The sequence below is a fragment of the Centroberyx affinis genome, unplaced genomic scaffold (genome assembly GCF_046629955.1).
Source record: "Centroberyx affinis isolate AG114_WGS23_722 - 3 ecotype Tasmania unplaced genomic scaffold, CSIRO-AGI_Caff_v1 ptg001453l_1, whole genome shotgun sequence".
In the NCBI taxonomy this organism is placed as follows: Eukaryota; Metazoa; Chordata; class Actinopteri; order Beryciformes; family Berycidae; genus Centroberyx; species Centroberyx affinis.
Genome location: NW_027279926.1, coordinates 82,355 through 102,083, shown reverse-complemented (window position 1 = coordinate 102,083; position 19,729 = coordinate 82,355). Strand labels below are relative to the sequence as shown.

The 19,729-nt window shown below is 44.2% G+C and overlaps 1 protein-coding gene across 5 annotated transcripts in view; it reads right to left on the bottom strand.

The window, feature by feature from the left end:
• Nucleotides 1-598: 598 nt before the first annotated feature.
• nlgn4xa (neuroligin 4 X-linked a) overlaps nucleotides 599-19,729 on the bottom strand; it is a 61,295-nt gene continuing 42,164 nt past the window's right edge. For all 5 annotated transcript variants that reach the window (XM_071526755.1, XM_071526756.1, XM_071526760.1 and 2 more), the window contains 3 exons: nucleotides 7,988-8,173; nucleotides 4,986-5,775; nucleotides 599-1,493 (listed from right to left, as the gene is read on the bottom strand). In XM_071526755.1, the coding sequence (XP_071382856.1) occupies nucleotides 599-1,493; nucleotides 4,986-5,775; nucleotides 7,988-8,173 (1,871 nt within the window). The remainder of the gene's footprint in view (nucleotides 1,494-4,985; nucleotides 5,776-7,987; nucleotides 8,174-19,729) is intronic.

Here is a 19,729-nt window from a genome sequence, read left to right as displayed (position 1 = left end):
TTTTTTGTTTTTTTGAAATTTCCACTCACAACTGTATAGCTTTTTTTTTCTTATTTTTTTTTACAAAGTTTTCATAAATACATTTCAGGCTGGGGGAGTTTGAAATTCTGTGCCCAAGTCAGGTGTATAACACGTGGAGGATCATGAAAGGATGGTGTGTCGCCGCTCAGACGTTGAATCGTTGCTTTTGAGCAACTGTTGCCACTGTTCTCCTACTATGTATTTATGGCACAAAAGCCTCTGAAAAGGCTTCTTTGTCAACACTGAAACCGTTCATATTGCATTCTAAGGATAATAACAGTCATCCCCTGGTTGCCTGTTCTTTTGGTAAAACTCCTTTGAAACCTTCCGCGAAGCTTAGCTCCAAATACAGTATTACTATAGTAACATTCACTTTTAATATTTTCATGAGAAGTTCATATTCAATTTATATATATTTTTCAAGAAGGCATGGTAGCAAAATAACATCTCATCCGCTGAGACTTTTGAGTCTGCGCTTCACACAGTCAGTCACGCGTATTTTCCATGGTAGGTTAGTGCCGCGCCCCGACCGATCCGGGAGGGCTCGGTGGCGCCGGCGTCCCCGGTCCCAGCGGAGCTATACCCGAGTGGTGGAGTGGCCATGGGGCAGGTTGGTACTGTTCTGGCTGCCGCCGAAGGTATTGAAGTTGTGCAGAGGCTGCATGCCAGCCAGGGAGTTGGGGATCATGGTGATAGTGCTGGGCGTCATCAGGGGGATGTCGTCGGGCGACCGGCGCAGGGTGAGCGTGTAGTCGGGCGGGCAGGTGAGGCGCAGCGTGTCGTGGGCCTGCAGCGACTCGCACTCGTGGTGGTGCTCGTGCTCCAGCTGCTGCTGCTTCATCTGCAGCGACATCAGCTCCTCGCTCTGCAGGTGCGCCACGTCGTTGGCGGCCGACGGCGCGTTGGCCGGCGTGGAGTTGCGCTGCGGGGTCGGGACGCGCCGGTTGGACTCGTGCCGCCGCTTGTCCTTCTTGTAGTAGAGCGCGGCGAAGGCCAGGATGTTCAGGAAGAGGAGCGAGGCGCCCACGGCGATGGTGACGCTCAGCTCGGTGGAGTAGTCCCGCTTGGTCTCGATCACCACGGCCGACTCGTCCGTCAGGTCGCCGCTCTTGCGCTGGTCGGTGGTCTGCTTGGTGTTGGCGGGGGGCACCCCGGGGTGGCGGGTGGTCGAGGGCCAGTTGTTCTTCCCGGGGAAACGCTTGGTGTACGGGTAGGGCGTGGTGTCCTGCGGCGGGATCTTGGTGGTGGTGGATACATACTGGAATAACTCGTTGATGTTGTGGAGATGCGGAACCAGCTCCAGCCAGAAGGCAACCTTGGTGGCGCGGTAGTGGTCTCGGACTCGAGGCTTCAGGCCAATGTGAAGGTAAAGCTGGTCCTTGGGGTTGTACTTGGTCCAGGCCACCTCTTCAAAGCGGTTGGGCTTGGTGTGGATGAACTTTGTATCCTGCGGAACTGGCTGGTTTGGGTCCCTAGAGAAGAGAAGAGATAAGAGAAAGCAGTATAAAAAACCAGGGTGCCGATCTGTCTATATTTATGCCGCCTGTTATAGGGTTGGACATTCACTCCAAATCTATGATCATAAAATAATTATACTTTTATGGAAACATAAAATACCCGAAAAATGCTAGATTGCAGAATCTTCCATTCATCTTAATTGTGAGCCCTAATGACCACATTTCAAAAGTAGTCCTTTGTGTGAATCTTTAAATGGGCTTTTCATTCAAATCATTTTAAGGCAGCATGGTAATACAATTCAACAATGTAACTGTCCATTAGATTCACTTAGCACTAATTTGCGACACTTGCAGATGAGTCATTACTCCAAAAAAAGTCAAAGCCTTTTCTATTTTCCACTCTCTCTGTTCATAGCTAATGCGTTCCGAGGTGACTCAGAATTTGAATGCACGAGCTGACAAAATGTTCAGTGTCCTTTAGATCCCGATGACAAGTTTCCAGGTCCGTTGTCACAATTTCTCAATATTCAACGTTGCGTGGTGTTTTTTCTTGAGTGTGGAATTGAGCCGGCTCTCCGGCGACTTTGTGGCAGCGATTTCATTAACTTTGGAGAGGTGAGGGGGAGTGAAGGCTAGACAACAACCTTGTAGCCGACTCACTGGGGTGGGTGGGTGGGTGGGCGAGGGGAAGGGGGGTGCGGGGGGGGGTCTCTATCTGAATACTGAATAGCGAGGACTCATCTTGAGTCACGCACTGCAGTCGGGGGCCACCGAGGGACACTGATGGCCTCCGTGTGAGAGGCGAAAAAATCAGTGAGTGTGTGTGCTTGAGTGAGAAGGCTGTATGTGTTTATGTGTATGTGTGTGTGTGTGAATGCGTATGTTTGTGTGAAAAGGCTGCATGTGCTGATTTGTATCCATGTGTGTGTGTATGAATGCATAGATGTGTGTATTTATATGTCTGTATGGATGTGTGTATGTGTATGTTTGAGTAAGAAGGCTGTGTGTAAGTTTATGTGGGCGGTATGTGTGTGTGTAAGCATGAGCATGCCTAAGCATGTTTGTGTGTATGTGTGTGTGTGTGTGTGTGTGTGTGTGTCAGCACCGCTCTGTCCATCAAGTGGACTGCAGTGTTGCTCTCACTCTGCTGGTTAAACCTCTGTGTCATCTTAGCATGCAGTCATCATATACATTTCTCTCTACTCTCTCACTGTAGCATACACTATGTTGAGTGACAGTAGGCTCCATGCAAACACTTTAGCATACACTATCCTGAGTGCTATTGCCTCAAAAGTGGGAAAATGAGAACCAGTAGCAGCTGTAAAGCTAAATGGTAAGTTATCTTAAATGATATACAGCCAAGTCTGGTAGTTTTGTGTAGGAGGTTGGTAAAATTTACATGAAATATGATATAAAAATAACAGACTGTTTTGAACTAGCAGGGACTACTTTCCCTGTTTCCATAGGAAGTGAAGGTGGTGGGAGACTGTGTACAGTTAAAAATCACTGTGCAGCAGATGAATACATGGTTGCTCACTTGAAATAGTTCCTAAAATAAACCTGGTTACATCAGCTATATTGAATTAATGCTTGTTCATTTTTAAAATGTATGAATGCAAAAAACAAAAACAACTTTTTATTACTAAAAGGTTAGTCTTCTTACTAGTGGTCTACTATCACTCAACATAGTGTATGCTTAAGTGTTAGCATGGAGTCTACTATCACTCAACATAGTGTATGCTAAAGTGTTAGCATGGAGCCTACTATCACTCAACATAGTGTATGCTAAAGTGTTAGCATGAGGCACCAGAGCCAATCATCTACCAGGGACACAAGGATGATTTGAGTGTTTTCATCACTTAACAGGTGAGTTTACCAAAGGGAGAAAACCCCCCAAAACTTGGTATATTCCTTTAAGTCATTCCTAATATATAGGACCACCCCCAACAGGGATCAGTTACAGTGATATTCATATTTTGATATGCAGTGTATATCATAGCGTTCTGTCAGCTCCAACACCACAGCAATTATAACATCAGGTAAGGCAAACACACACAAAAACACCTGACATTTGTGCAAAATCTGCACAATCAACACCGCCTCAAATGATCTGCATTAGCCTAATGTGGTTATGGCATTTTAGCCTCATTAAAAATGTCAGCCTCTGCCATAATGCAAGGTCTGCCCTCCAACTGGTGGCTACATATTGCGCGACACATAAGGCATGGTAACATGTGGTGGAGTTTCACTTAAGGCCTGTCATCTCAGCGCAAACATATGCTGGAACAATATGCCGCTCCTCTGCCACTGAATTTGCTTAAAAAGACGATGCTGAAGGCTCCCCATGCTTATTGAACTGCTAAATACATACTTTGCTTGCATATGTTTGCATTAGGCGTGCGATCTGTTGATAATGACAGTGATAGGTGCCATACGATGAGGTAGCACATCGACGCCTCTGTCAGTCTTACAGGTGTATGAAAACAGAAGATTCGCTGTCACTAGGAATACATTTCTGTGATATACATGTCAGCAGAGAGCGGTGACACAGATGCTTTCATGTGCTCGGTTGAGCTGTAATGTATTCAGCGCGATCTTACGCCGTCTGACACAAGAACAGTTTTGCATGTCTGTGAAAACAGCTGCTTTCATAGACTGCTGAGTGATTCCTATCCTTGATACATGTACAGTTTAGAGTGCAATCCACAGAGCGATAGGATAGCAGCAATATATAAACACAACCGCACAGGCTTGTATTCTGTACACACCCAAACTGTCCATTGTACCGAGATCAGGAAAAGTTTCAAAACATCAATCTGCCGTGATTCACGACGGGGAGACTTTGCGAAGAGTGGGAGAGACTTGTTGAAAAATGGGCACACTCCCAGTGATGAATTTGCTTTCAGCTGCTGCTTTATTGGAAGCACACTGAAAAGGCACCGAGAGAAAAGAGCCTTCCCGAAATGTCTATGAGGCAGCCAATCCCCCGCTGATCTGGCATCAACTGGATGTGAGCCAGCCGGGGAGCAAGGGAGCGAACGCTACAGCCTATGAAGCTGATCAAGACTTTATTTATTCACCTTAAAGTGAATTTTCAGTATGACTGGGCCGCAAACACCCTGATACCTAATCTCAAGGCGCACGGAACAAAAACGTGATCCAAATATAAACGCCGAGCAAATCCTCTCATCAAATCCACCACTGCTGCAGTACCAAGGGAGGCTTTGACTTGTTTTTTTTATTAACCTACACTTGATCTTGGTGACTCATAAGTTAATCATTGAAACACTAATCATTATAAAACTTTTGTTGCTGAGTGAACTAATTATGTAGTCCTGTCCTTGTTTCAGTTCTAAGCAACACGAAGCCAAAGACATTGAGCATCTCACACAGGAATAGCTCCTGTGTGAGATGCTCAATGTCTTCGGTTTCAGTCTGCCTTGATTGATGAAGGTTTACAATAAATAAAAATGCAGGCAAATCCAAAGAAAGGTAAGGAGAACCCACCCTGTTTTGGCAAAGTTCGTCCAGTAGGTCATGACGACGGCGCTCAGCATGACGTCGTTCTTGGAGAAGTTGCAGTTGAAGAGGTCCGTGGGGCCGATCATGGGGATCCCGAACACGTACGGTACCTCGTCGCCGTGGGCCGAGTCGGCCCAACTGGGCTTCATGTCGCTCTGACAGTGGTGGTAGAAAGCGTAGAAGTAGGTGGGCGACCCGTACTGGGCGTGCAGGTCGGCCGTGGCCACCGCCGGCGCCACCCACTGGTGGTCGGTGAACAGGGCCACCAGGGTCTTGCGACGGGTCTCCGGGTTCTCCTTGTCCGCCCAGTCCGTGTACATGAACTTGATGGTCTCGCGCAGCGTGTCCTTGCCCTCCGGGTAGCCGTAGAGATGGTCCACAAAGTCCGACACGGCGAAGTCGAAGTCGTTGGCCGACACGCCGTCCTCGCTGTCCACGATGCCGTCCACGAACTTGAAGCCCTCGCCCTGGTTCACCCCCAGCATGATGTCGTAGTTGAGGAACTCGCCCTGCTCCATGAGGATCTGCGGGTCGTCGGGGATGACGTCGCCGTCGATCACGGGGCCGAAGGCGATGTGGTACTTGGCGGGCGTGATGTACTGCTCGATCAGCTCCTTGTAGTTCTTGTTCTGCAGGCACTCCACCAGGTCGATGGTGTCCAGCATGTTGCAGCCCACCTTCTCCGCCAGCGCTCGCGTGTACTTGGCAGGCTGGTAGTTAACCGCCCAGCTGGACAGCGCCGTGCCACTCTGGATGATGGCTTTCTGGAACAGATCTGAGATTGGAGCTGGTATTAGTGACACACACACACACAGACATGCTGGCAGCAAAGCATTCAGGCGTCACATTAGGTGAAAAGCGACAACCATGCGCTTTGGTTAAAAGCATAGAAATGGGCTTAAATCTGCTCCTGGGACAAAAGCACTGCGCGGTAGTAATTGTTGGTACTTTCTGGGGATTTTATTGGGAGGAACATCAAAAGACACACGCTTTTGATGCGTAATGAATGTCAGACGTCAATCTACAAATCAAACATGCCATTCTCTAACTCCATCTCTTTCCATCCAAGTGTAAAAATATTTGAAGCTGGAAAAAAAGGATGATTCACAATATCGACGTCACATCTTCCCGTGCCCCTAATGAATGAAGCTGAACACAAAAGCTATTCATTGTTTATATTGCAACAATGCCGCAGGCAATTTCTGCATCCTGGAATATTGGTAGCGCGGCTTCATGAACTGCCACTCAACAAATAGGCCACAATACACTAGGAACACTAGAGTATGTGTATTTTTTTATTTTTATTTTCCACAGAGTGCTATTTATACTCTTGCAAACACACAGTGGTGACTCAACCAGGGCGACTTGAAAAGTATGTTTTGAGCACACAGCAGACATATCCCGCAAGGCCTAGTTAGCAGCAGAGGAGCTTTTACTTCTCTTACTGTTAGAGGAGTATCGGTTAAACCTTGAGTCAGATGTTAACGTAAATACTCTGCATACATGGTGTGTCAGTGATTTTTATGACCTTTGCCCGTTCGCTGAAGCATGGCCGCGGAGCCAAAGAAGCAAGCGGGTGAGTTTACAACAACATCCACACAAAGCTTCAATTTACAAATGCAAAAGAAGAGTATTTCCAGGCTACACGGCATATACCGACACCAACAAAGGGAAGCAGGGCAAAGGGTGTTTTGCTGAATCTCGCCGGCATGATTTCTGCCCATCACAAGCATCGACTTTTATCTAAATGTAAAGTAAGCCGTTTCCAGTCCCCGAAGTACAGGACGAAAGATGAAACGGGACCTAATAAATGCACCACAAGACGAAAAAAAGGCAAAGTAGAAAGCCTCCCTCTGATTGCTTACACGGTAAACCAGATGGACTTCTACCAACAAGATAGAGGGGGTTGATTTCGTGGGGAAGGTGCATTTTTCCAAAATGGCTGTATTTGTCCCGCGTGGATAGGAAATTACCACGGGAGCCGCGGGATGCACTATTTGAGATCGAAGCCTCTTTACTGGCAGATCGGGTCAGGGCTATTTTCCTCGCAGGTCGGATAAATTTCCTCCGACGAGACTCCGGCTGCACATAACTATTCATTTGTCGGCACGCATCTGCGCCGGGGGCCGTGGGGAAATCCAAGAAGAACGGTTATTTTACCAGAATGACCTTCTGGTTGAGCTATCTAGAACGCCCATTTCCATTAATGACAAAAAATAAAGATGTAAATACAGTAGGATGGTGCCGTATCTGTGCCAATTTCGCCCACCTCTTTCCTCGCGGATGGCCACACAAATATCTAGCGACCGAGGCAGAAGTTCTTCCACTCGAGCGAACCCCGGCGACACGAGCCGTTATCCCGCTACATGTGGCGATCAAATGTGATGCCGCGCGTAATCTCATGAAAAGTAATAAAGGTGAAAGCAGGCTATTTGAATAACCGATACTCCCGCTACTACAGAGCTGTCAGCTTCTGTTCAATCCTATGTGTTCTCCGAGCTACCGAATCAGAGCAATAACAACGCCCCCGCTGTGGTTTCTTTTTTGGGGGATTCTGGCAAGTGTTTGCTTGCTTTTTTGGGTGTGTAATCCAAATTTAGTAATACTCGCAGCACTGTGCCCAAACACTGTGGATGGAAATAGAGAAAACTCATTAAAAAGCTGCACTAGGCAAGATTTCTTAGTAAAAACCCACCCCTCTTATCAGCCTAGATCACAGAAGAGCATCCCATCCTCACTAATAGAGACACCACAGATTCAGGTGCTAGGCTTTCCAAGCATAACCGCTCTGGTGCCACCTGAGTTCAAATGGCATTGTTCTCACCTGCCCAAATAAATCACGCTAAAGCTCCAGAGCTCGGTGTGAGCGTGCCCTTAATGTGAAGCTCGTGCTGTATCTAAGTACGAGGTTAGGCAGGAATACAGCACAAATGAGAAAGTGACAAAAAAGTGTGTTTGTACATCTGCATGCTTGTGTTCAGGCATACCTTCTGAGTAATGGGAGAGCGTGAGCAAGCTGACGCACGACGCCCCGGCGCCCGAGCCGAAGATGGTCACTCTCTTCGGGTCTCCTTTGAAGGCCTGGATGTTTTCTTTAATCCACCTGAGGGCCTGAATCTGATCCAGCAGTCCATAGTTCCCCTTGGCTGCCTGGTCTCCTGTGCTTAGAAACCCTGGATTGGCAAAGACACAGACAAGAAAAAATCCATTAATCTCAATATTTCTACGAAGTAAAACAGAAGTTGTTGCTTTTTTGCCATTGATGTGATGCAGAATGAGTATACAAAGTATTAGAAACACCTTCCGATGAGTAATTTGCACCTCCTTTGGCACAATCCATGCCTGTATTGTATCGTCTCAAGGCCTAAAATCCCATTTTAACCTGCCTCCTTCATGATTTAAGTGAGTTTAATTGCTGAAATCAATAAGGGATCATAGCTCTCGCTGAATTCATCTGGCTTATCTACGGTGTTTAATGGAAACAGCAGGTTGTACTAAGTGTATGAATAGCTTCATTATAGCTTTGGGGTTATACTTGAGGTCAATATGAATACAAATTGTTCCTTTAAACGGCTGATTTTACATTGGGCTTTGTACGCAGGGTTCGACCAATGTGGATTTTTGAAGGCCACTGTATTTTTTAGATTGAAGCTGCCGGGAGACATATTGTGTGGATATTCATTGTCTTTAGATTTGACCATTTCCATGCCAAAATAATCCAAAACATTACACAGGGTTCAGGGTTGATCATTTCCAGGTCTTGAATAGTTGAAAAATGTCTGGAAAAGTATGGAAAATGTTGTGGTTCAGGTCAGATACACACATAATTCTAGCTTTTATGTTGTTGTAGAGCCACTTTGAGTCCACAGTTTTTGTTGATGTGAAGAATAATGTTCAGATAGAGGGACGCTCTTATTACCCAGCCGCTGTCAGCATGCATTATATCAAATACCCACCAAAATCAAATCCAGTCAAGAACATAGGGTCTGGGAAAAATATCTCACATCATCTCACATATTCTGATATTTGTCACTGTGAAGAACAGTCTTCATCTATACAGTGATATGACCTAGTTAGCAGGGGCAAGATGTCTATCTGCGTAAATCATATTGAACACCAGACAAAATCTTCAGAACAAATCAAGGTCTGGAAAAAGTATGGAATTTTTTAATTGAAAATGTGTAGGAACCCTGACTACAAGTATTCAGTCTTTCGCCCAGAATTCTACTCTTGTCCAGGTGGAGCCTCTGAAACAGCTATTAGACCACGAGACGCCAAACCTCTCCACCGCCAGGATAATGAGAATAATCAGTCGAAATATCAGTCTAACCCTACTTGTAAAGCCATTCAGCGTTGAATTATGGTGCTTCAGGCTCCGATACACAAATAGTGGAGCGTGTGAAGGGCCTTTGATTTTGATTTTCAACCGTGGCTCAAGAATCGGTGCTCCAACAGCTATCCCTCCCAGTCAAGTGCCGGTCCAACCGGCTTGGCAGCGCACTCCAAATTTAGAAACTTGTTGACAAATTAGCACATGTGCCTAAACCCATTAAGTGGCCTCCTAAATACTGCCACTAGGGTAACTGGTCGTCCTCCTTTGCCAGGCTTGCCGCGGAGCTCTGCGGCCAAGCACTTGGCACCGGCGGCATCTCCCCTCCCCCCCCGCAAGACGACCAAGACGGAGTCAGTGAAAAATGACAAATGGGATGAGGACCGGTGGGGAAAGAAAGACGGGAGGAAAAGAGGAAAGGTAGCCTGTGGCTCTTTGATAGAGAGCAGATCCAGTTTGTCATGGTGAGGTGGAGGGGATGATAGAGGAGAGGTAGTGGGGAGGAAGGAGGGGGGGGTTGGATTACAAGGCCCCTGGCAGCCTCATACAACCCCGTAGGATGACCGCGGGCCCTGGTGCTCCTCTCCACCTTTCCCCTCCCTTCCCTTCCCTTCCACCTCTCATCTCTCACCGTTGAAGAGAGAGAGAAGCAATGCCTACCAGGCGCTCCCCGGGACGTGCGAAGATTAGTCAGAGCTTCTATTTCAAAGCGCCCGTGTCCTGAAAATAGGCTGCATACATTACTAAGCCTACCGCCTAGATGTGGTGCGGACAAGCGTCTCAAAAAAAAGAAAAAAAAAAAAAAAAAGAGGGGGACTTATCTCACTTGTGTGAAACCGAAGAGACCGAGAGAGCACTTGAAATGTAAAATAATACACTGCAAAAAACATCCACGTTAACAAGTCACTTAGTCTCATATTCAGCCTTCAAATCTTATTTTTCATAGGTGAGGTGAGATAAAAATGAGTGTCAGTATCTTGAAACCAGTCAGAATAAGGCAGTACTATCAAGAAAATGACACTTGATTCTACAAAATTCTTGAAACAAGTTGATTTGCATTGGAAACAGTTGAAATTATCTAACTCTTTTGGCAGATTTTTTCACTTATTATGAGAAAACTATAATTTTAGGACTCAGTAATAGACTAAATGACTTGTTACGATGGATATAAATTATATCCATTCAACTTTTCATATTGAGGAGATGAATGACAGAAGAGGGCATTTCAGGCAGACTCTTCCCACTCTATTTCTGTGCTCATAATTGCCAGTTATCATACTGGTACATTCTCTGTCAAATGCCCTTTATAAATATCATAAATAGCGATCAAATAGATATCAGACTTGTTTTTCTTGAAAGATAAGATGTAAACCATGACAGATCTTGGTTGTTTTTGAGGGTCAGACATGAGAAAACATGATTAAATTACTGTGATGAAAAGAAAGCCATATGAATTACTGAAAGTCCTTGTTTGCACCATGAGAAATGCAGCGAGAGTGACATGGAAAGAAAGGGTTTGCGAACACAGCATGACCCGTTTCTGACGGCCATTCATTCTGTTGACAAGTTCATGATGTAAAATATTGACGGTACTTTAAATGTAAGGGTGGAACATAATGAAATATCGCTTTAATTTAGGTGGCCGACATGGAAATCCATTGGATACTTTGCCCCTGCTGTGTCTATCAAAGAGTCACTACTGAAATCGCAGCCGGCGGAGTGCTGTCAATACCGAAAATGGAAAAACACTCTAATGGTACACACTTAATAAAAACAGAGGAGTTTCTCTGCAAAATGAAATATCTACCATTAGTAGAAAATTGACACCTACTCTTACAAAAAGGATTGCAAGCACAACATTTGAACAAATGATGGCAATTTTTGCAGGGCTGCAGGTTGAAACACTGGATGACGAACAAATATAAATGGATTGTTTTGGACGTAAACCTCTCAGTACGCTCAAGAAATATTTAAAGCGGTAATCCTCGAGATCGACGAAATATATAAAACTTCCCAGAGATCACTCGTCAATCAATCGCTCGTCTTTTTCCCTCGGATTTTCTGTTGATGCAGTTTGAGTCTCTCTTTTCTTTGTCTGTTCAGCCATGGTGGCTATCACTGCTCGTGCCAACTACCCAGTTCTTCTTCTTCTGTTGGTTCCAAACAAACCGGAAATGTAAAACGCATCACTTCCTGTGTGCCAGAGGACTTTTCCCAGGAAAGAGCTACCAGACACCGGCTGTTTAGGACAGCAAATGGAAAAGCTTTCATGAACTGGATATAGGTTGAATCACTGTTGTGTCATTTCAATCAGAGATAGACATTGGTAACACTTTACAATAAGGGTACATTAATTAAAAGGGTTAGTTAATGCTTAATAAGCATTAACTAACCCTTAATTAACGGTTAACTAATGTGTCTGGTAATCATTTACTAATGGTGTTCATGTTAACTAAGGTATTCATTTATACATTATTTAATAGTCATCTTTATAAGCTATTAAATAATGTATAAATGAATACCTTAGTTAACATGAACACCATTAGTAAATTACATATTAGTTAACTGTTAATTAAGGGTTAGTTAATGCTTAATAAGCATTAACTAACCCTTATTAAGCATTAACTAACCCTTATTAAGCATTAACTAACCCTTAATTAACAGTTAACTAATGTGTCTGGTAATCATTTACTAATGATGTTCATGTTAACTAAGGTATTAATTTATACATTATTTAATAGTCATCTTTATAAACTATTAAATAATGTATAAATTAATACCTTAGTTAAGGTTAATTAAGGGTTAATTAAGGGTTAGTTAATGCTTATTAAGCATTAACTAACCCTTATTAAGCATTAACTAACCCTTAACTTAGTGACCCTTATTGTAAAGTTTTACCTAGACATTTGTTTATATGAAAATGTCACAGACAATTACTTTAATAACCTTTAAAGTCAATTCCGTGTTCGTAACTTTTGATAATGTGACCCTTCTCAAACACAAATATTGTTACTAAATGTCTCATTGTTTTTTGTTGTTTTTTTTTCAAAGCAAAAAAAATTGCAGAGAAAAACCTACAATACACAAAAGCATTTCAACAACAGTTGGGGTGATTGCCCTGCAACAGAAGGCCATTTGAACAGAAAACACAAGCGTCAGAAAACTTTCATTTCAACAGCTGTTAGGGCCAAAGTCTCTCAACACACAGACTGCTCATAGTCTACAAAGAAACAGCAAATGTAAAAGCTTTCACAAACTGGGTGTAGGTTGAATGACTACTACGTTATATAAGTCAGTGATAAAGAGTAGCAAAATGGGTAGGCCTATTTATTTATATGAAAATGTCACGGATTATTATTTCAGCCTGTAACATCGGGGCTTTAACCACAAGGGACTTCATCAGATTTAAAAAAGCTTAAGACACAAGATGCAGTACAATACGTGAGAGAGAGAATCCCATTGTTTTGAGATAAGGTTTTTTTTCTTTTTTTTTTTTTTTTGCGGTGCTGTCAGTGACATTGTGATGTCTCATTGGGCCCCGGAGGTAGACCTTCATCATCAGCGCAGCATTCCCATTGCTCAGAGAGGGATGCATTAATCCCCCCCCCACCACCACCCCGTCCATTTGTATTAATGCTGCCTTGACATGGGCTGGGAGCTTAATGTAGGTCACTCGCCACAAAGCACAGACTGGACACAGCCCAGGTTGGAATGGCAGAGGGACGAGAGGTCTCACGGCTGACCGCACTTTTGTCTTTTTAGAGCCATTCGGAAAGTGTGTGTGTGTGGGGGGGGTGTGACGGTAAACAAGTTTAATTTTCTCTAACCTGTAAAGTTCACAGTGTGCGTTCATTTGATGACATTTGTCATCCTTTGGCGAAAACCTCCAGTTTCGGTAATTTTCATGTTTTCACTTCAACTGGAGAATTACACGCTCCTCTATGCGTTGAGAAAATACTGTAACCCTTGGGTTTATGAAATGCTTTCAAACTTCACTGGATAAACTCAAAAATACATGGTGGTCAACAGGGGCGGACTTAGTGATTTGGGGGCCCTATGGGCAAAGGCAAGCATGGGGCCCCCCTGAATCCCAACCTTTTCCCTTTTTAATCCATCCTTTCTATACATTACCTTCAAGCTGGGGCTGAGCAAAGCATGCATGCAAGGGCACTTTTTGTTTGTTTTTCCGCCCCACATGAAGAAGTGGAATAGCCCCCTGTAGCCTGACTGAGTAGAGGGGTGGCCATGACTCAAGATTGAATTTATTTATTGTAACAAAAAGTGTTTTGAAAGTGAAAGAAAAAGTGAAAGTACATTTCTTTTAAATTGATTAAAAATACGTTTATTCTTGTCTTTTGTGGGACCCTCTGGCTGCCGGGGCCCAAGGCAGTCCCCTACCTTTACCTAATGGTAAGATCACTCTTAGTGGTCAAGCTAAAAACAAGGCTGCTTTTCTGAGTTCTTCTTCTGAAAAAGTTGACATTTCGGAGATATGAGTTTTTTACCCAACAACAGTGATATGTTTATAGCGGCAAATGATGGCACAGTCGCACAGTTCCTCAGTTCCGGACCGGTTGAATTGATTTAATCTCAATGAAGCATCTGAATTGAAATTTAAATGCATTTTTTTTTTTTTACCCAGTCCTGAAATACCATCAGCGTGCTATCTAAATGCCACAGCGTGTTACTGTACACATCGCAATTTAATGTTAAAAACCAACCTCATCGGATGACAGCAAACCAGCATGAGTGACACAAATAACACAAAATGGCACTGCGAGGCTTCGGACAAACAGTGTCCTGGCATAACGCCAAGGGCCTGAGCTTTGAGCACGACATGTTCACAGGCCAGAGTGCTTTACGAGTCGGTGAACGCTTTTACTTTCATTATGCACACACTGTCTTGGAGATTTTTTTGGACATTAAGTTGCAGGAAGCTAAACGAGATGTGGGTTTTGTTGCGTTCTTGATGTAACTCGGAAGAACTGTCCTCTTGATATAATGACAGCCACCATGCTGAAAGTGCAAATGAGAAATGACTGCATGAGATTTGGGGGAATATTAACAAAATGTCTGCTTTCCTTTTGCTTGCGCTTTCTCGAATAGTTTCCAAACAGAATCTGTAATCATATGATCTAGAATCTATAATAGTACTCACTTGGACACTTAAATCTAGATTTGCGGACACAAACAGGTCCCTCCCAAAGCCAGAGGCTAAACCCAAGAAAGGAAAACCAGGAGACGCTCCGCCGAAACCCAAAGGCAGCCTGACTTGTTTGCACCCGGAGAGAAAGTTGGGTAATTTTATGGGGTTACGGCCACAATTTTCTGGTTCATAACATTCACCGCTAAAATGAGAGATCATCATTTGGGCATTAAAGCTCAAACAAACACACTGTGAGTCCACACAGTCGCTCGCTAAATTAATTGCTAATGGAGCAGCTCCATGCCTCGCAGATTAGAGCCTGGGTCCTCCGGCCTCCAGCTTCGGGAGACGGTCATAAATATCGATTTAGGCGGAATCATAGGAATAACATGCAAAGGATGGGTTTTGGCTTTATCGACGCTCTCCATACAGCGTGAAGAAACCAAAAGGGCGGCGAGAGGGTAAGTCCTTTATCACGCTATCCGACGGGGGGGGAAAAGAGGCAGAGCACGGTGACAACGTGACAGTAATAGCGGTTAATTGTGCTTTTTCCGTCCGGAAGATAATCTCTCCTGCGGCTCCCAGATGAAACGGTAATTATCAAAAGGGAACGATGGGATGGGAACGGTTCGGGATAAGCTCAGCAAGGTCAGCCCCGAGACTCGCGAAAAAACGAGATACGAAATCGTCCGAACCCCGGGATCGCGGGGAAAAACGACGTAAAAAGGCGTAAACGCGGCCGAAAAGGAAAAACAATCGAAGGGATCGGAGGTTTTCGGGTGCGGCTGGGGGTCTGTGTGTAATTAGGGCAAAGCATCGGAGCACATCTGGGGGGGCCACGCGGTCGCCTGGTGTCGGACGTAATACCCCGTGATTGACAGTTAAACCGGGGGAACAAACACGCCACAGCTGTCAGAGTGCATCAACCCCGGGGGGGGGGGGGGGGGGGGGGGGGGGGTCGCGCTCATGATGGCATTATGATTATTATGACTGGAAAAGGCAAATGTGGACACACCTCTCTTTTTTTTTTTTACACTTAATCTGCAGATTAGCTGTGGTTGGCTAGGCTACGCTCTTTGCACAGACCAGGGATTTTCGAGGCTATGTTAAAGGATAACACTGGTTTAGTTCGATGTATTTGCAACCATCAGAAGCTACTACTGCCTGTTCCACTGCAGGTTTGACTCACAGGTTCCCATTGTTTTCAAGGGTCCATTAAAAACAGCTTAGAGACAAACTGCTGCCTTGACTAATGTACTAACAACTTGAACTCTTGACCTTTGACTCTTGACGATTGCACAGGGATACTATGTACCTCAGGAATATATCCATGGAACTATCTGAATTGCATATATTTGCACTATCTCTATTGTCTCTATTGTTGTACATTATGTTCATTACCTTTATTCTATGTTAGTAGCTATTTCCTTTATATCTTTATTGCCTGTACTTGACATACTTTACTTCTTCGGTATTGTGCGTCAATTGCTGCTATGAACCTGAATTTCCCCAAGGGGATCAGTGCTATTTTATCTTATCTTATATAATATATCATTTTAAACAACATGTGTATTGTATTTTTTTCCTAAAATGACTTTATCACATGGGGACTATTTTTTTTCCACTTTTTTCATTACTGTGTACTGTTACGTACTTCTGGTGGCAGTGAAGAGGCAAAAACGAAACTGGAACGCGCAATGACAGACGGGAACTACTTCAGATACGACTGCATCTGCATTGATTGTGACATTATAAAGTCATGGCAGGAAAAAATAACAATGACTTCCATTAGGTAAGACAAACCTGAAGAACAAACAGTAGCAGCTTCTGACTGTGGCAAATACATCAGTGGGTTTAGACTTTTCATAGATATTAATGGCGATGGGAAAAAACTATAACTATAAAAAAGCTAACTATAAATTGAAACCTACCCAGGATCTTCTTTGATGGGAGGTTGAATTGACTCATCAAGACAGCGCATCCATCCTGTGAATTATACTCTCTTAATGGTTCACACAGCACCAGGTGCACAGATGTTGCTCTGCTTAATTATTTGGGGACTATTTGATCTAGGTAAACAATATGCATCTGGTGTCTTGGTTTTTCTCTCTTTTTTTTTTTTCTTTTTTTCAATTTTTTTTTAGCAAGGCACCTTTTGATGCAATCTGACTTCTCTCCCAACGAGAAGGCAAGAAGGCAAATGTCTCCGTCGTGTTGTTTACTTTGACGATGAAAAGATGTCTGATTCGCGGCATCAAAGGGGAACAACAATGGGCGAGTTCATTTTCGTTTGCTTATCCGGGACGAGCGGGCTTTGAGCACAAATGCACAAAGAAACCTACTGGGATTGAAACTTGTGTGTGTGTGCAATGTGTGTGTAACAGTGTTGCAGTCCGGTTGGCTAAGGTTAACATTGTGTCTAGATCTGATGTAGCCGGATTACATTAACACCTGACATTAAAATGCATCTCTGATATACACTCTTTTCTCTTTGTGGATTGATGACACCTCACATCCTCTGGTAATATTTACGTCCTTTAAAACTGACAGTAAACGTCTCGTCTCGCTTGTTCCCCATCCACCAGTATCCTGCCAATCCATTTTTGACAAGTATGCTACTATCTGAGCTGCATGCTACCTGTTTGATTTGATTTCCTTGCTAGATCTGAATACTAAAGTTCCATTTCTGTCTTTGCTATATGGGGGTTTTAGCAGGGGCGGATTTAGTGATTTGGGGGCCCTAGCCAAAGGCAAGCATGGGCCCCCCTGAATCCCAACCCTCTCCCTTTTTTAATCCATCCTTTCTACATATTACCATCAAGTTGGGGCTGAGAAAACTATGCATGCAAGCAGGGGCGGACTTAGTGATTTGGGGGCCCTAGGCAAAGGCAAGCATGGGCCCCCCTGAATCCCAACCCTCTTCCTTTTTTAATCCATCCTTTCTACATATTACTATCAAGTTGGGGCTAAGAAAACTATGCATGCAAGCAGGGGCGGACTTAGTGATTTGGGGGCCCGAGGCAAAGGCAAGCATGGGCCCCCCCTGAATCCCAACTCTCTCCGTTTTTAATCCATCCTTTCTACATATTACCATCAAGTTGGGGCTGAGAAAACTATGCATGCAAGGGCACTTTTTGTTATTTTTCTGCTGTATTTGTGTAGCTTGCTTGTTTTTTTTTTCTCTCTCAGCTACTGATGCCAGTACCAAAGTACCAAAATAGTAACAAAAAAGTAGAATAGTAGTAGTAGTAAAATTGCACTAGAAGTGGAATAACCCACTATAGCCTGACTGATTAGGGTGGGTGACCATGACTGAAGATTGAAATAAATTATTGTAACAAAAAGTACATTTATTGTAAGACTCATTGCGTTTACACTTTGACCACTTTTCCGACGGGCACCAACGTGTCCTGGGGGATCGGACTGTAATCAACTTGCAGCCAGGTGTAAATGAACTCAAGATGCATCGAAGATCCAATCATGCCAAACCAGAAGGTGGTCCGAGACGCATGTGGCCTCATTAACAACAAAGGGGGAATGCCATGCGTCTCCAATCCAGCGAAATAAAATGGAAATAAACATTCGTATACAAATTTAACCAGGCAAAACTGGTGGGGAACAAGGGAGACAAGGTGTTTACTGTCAATTTTAGAGGATGTAAATATTACTAGAAGAAGTGATGTGTGAAAGAGAAACTGGATTTCAGTGAGGTGCATTTTAATGGCAGGTGGATATATAATCCAGCTACATCAGATCTAAGAAGGTGGTTTGGGTGATTGGATCTTTACAACTTTTTGCTCTGATTACAATCCGATCACCCAGGACACGTTAAAGGAATAGTTCACCCAAAAATGAAAATTCTGTCATCATCTCCTCCCCCTCATGCCAGTTGAAACACAGGTGAAGTTTGTCCATATAACACACAGGGAGGCTGCCAGCACAACTCCATAGCAGCCTTCTCCAAAACAACTGAAGTCAGTAGGGACCAGTTCTTCAGAGTTCCAAAAAGACCTACAGTATATTTACACCATCATTTAGTGCAAATCTTAACTACAGCTGATTTGCAACAAACAATGGCGTATAGGTCTTTCTATGTTTTGGAACTCTAAAGAACAGGTCCCCATTGACTTCTGTTGTTTTGGAGAAGGCTGCTACAACCTCCCTGTGTGTTATATGGACTAACAAATTTCACCTGCGTTTCATTTGGCATGAGGGTGAGTAGATGATGACAGAATTTTCATTTTTGGGTGAACTCTTCCTTTAATACAGGTGGAGAGGTGGCATCCATGTCCACTGCACTGTGACATTGGATTGCACAATTAAACCTGAATCGATGTAAATATCGCGCCAAAATTTTAAGTTCGAGACATCTGTAGTCGTTTTGTGAAACCCGGACCTAAACGTCTCTCTGATATCAGTTCAGAACACTTTCCGAAAGCTGTTTTTGAATGTTCCGTTTCTCAACCGTGGCGTTATATCACAGCGACAAATTTCGCGCTCGCTCCGAAAACGCTCGCCGGGACGCGTGTGAGCGAAAGCCAAAGACGTGCGAGAGAGAAAGAAAGAAAGATAGCGTGGGCGGGAGTGTAGCCCCCTCTCTCTCTCTCTCTCTCTCTCTCCGAACTGTGGAAAGCGCGATTGGTTACGCATCCGTTCAGCCGGGGCGCTACCCCAGTGATCCACCGGCGTATGTTCATTAAATTCTGCCGAGCTAATTAGAATCTATTTGACGTCCGCTGGGAGACGTTTGCACAGCTTGCAGAACTGCACAAACAATTCACGAGCACAAGCAGCCGTGCACGAGTCCCCCCCCTTCCCCCCCACCCACACTGCAGGCATTCGAAATGGGGGGGGGGGGGGGAAGATGCCATTACAGCACACAAGGCATTGTAAGGTAAAGCAAATAAAGTGAGTTTTCCTATACTCCAAATGCTCTCATTACCCATAGCCACGCGTGTAATAAAAGCATTTTTTTTTTGATTATTACCCCTCCCCGAACAATAGAAGCAGGCCCCGGACAGCCGATATTTATCTTTTTTTTTTTTTTTTTCATTTGCATGCTCGTGACTTGCTGACTTCGCCTCCTCGACGCTATACCAACAGAATTCCCCCCCCCCCCCCCCGACCTATGACTTTTTGAATTTTTTTTTTGCAGGGTTCGTTCGCTCGGATATTCATTTCACGCTCTCCCCTCCCGCTCGCTTTGCGGAAATTGACATTCAAAAAAGGGGGACGACAAGCAGCCGGGGCCAA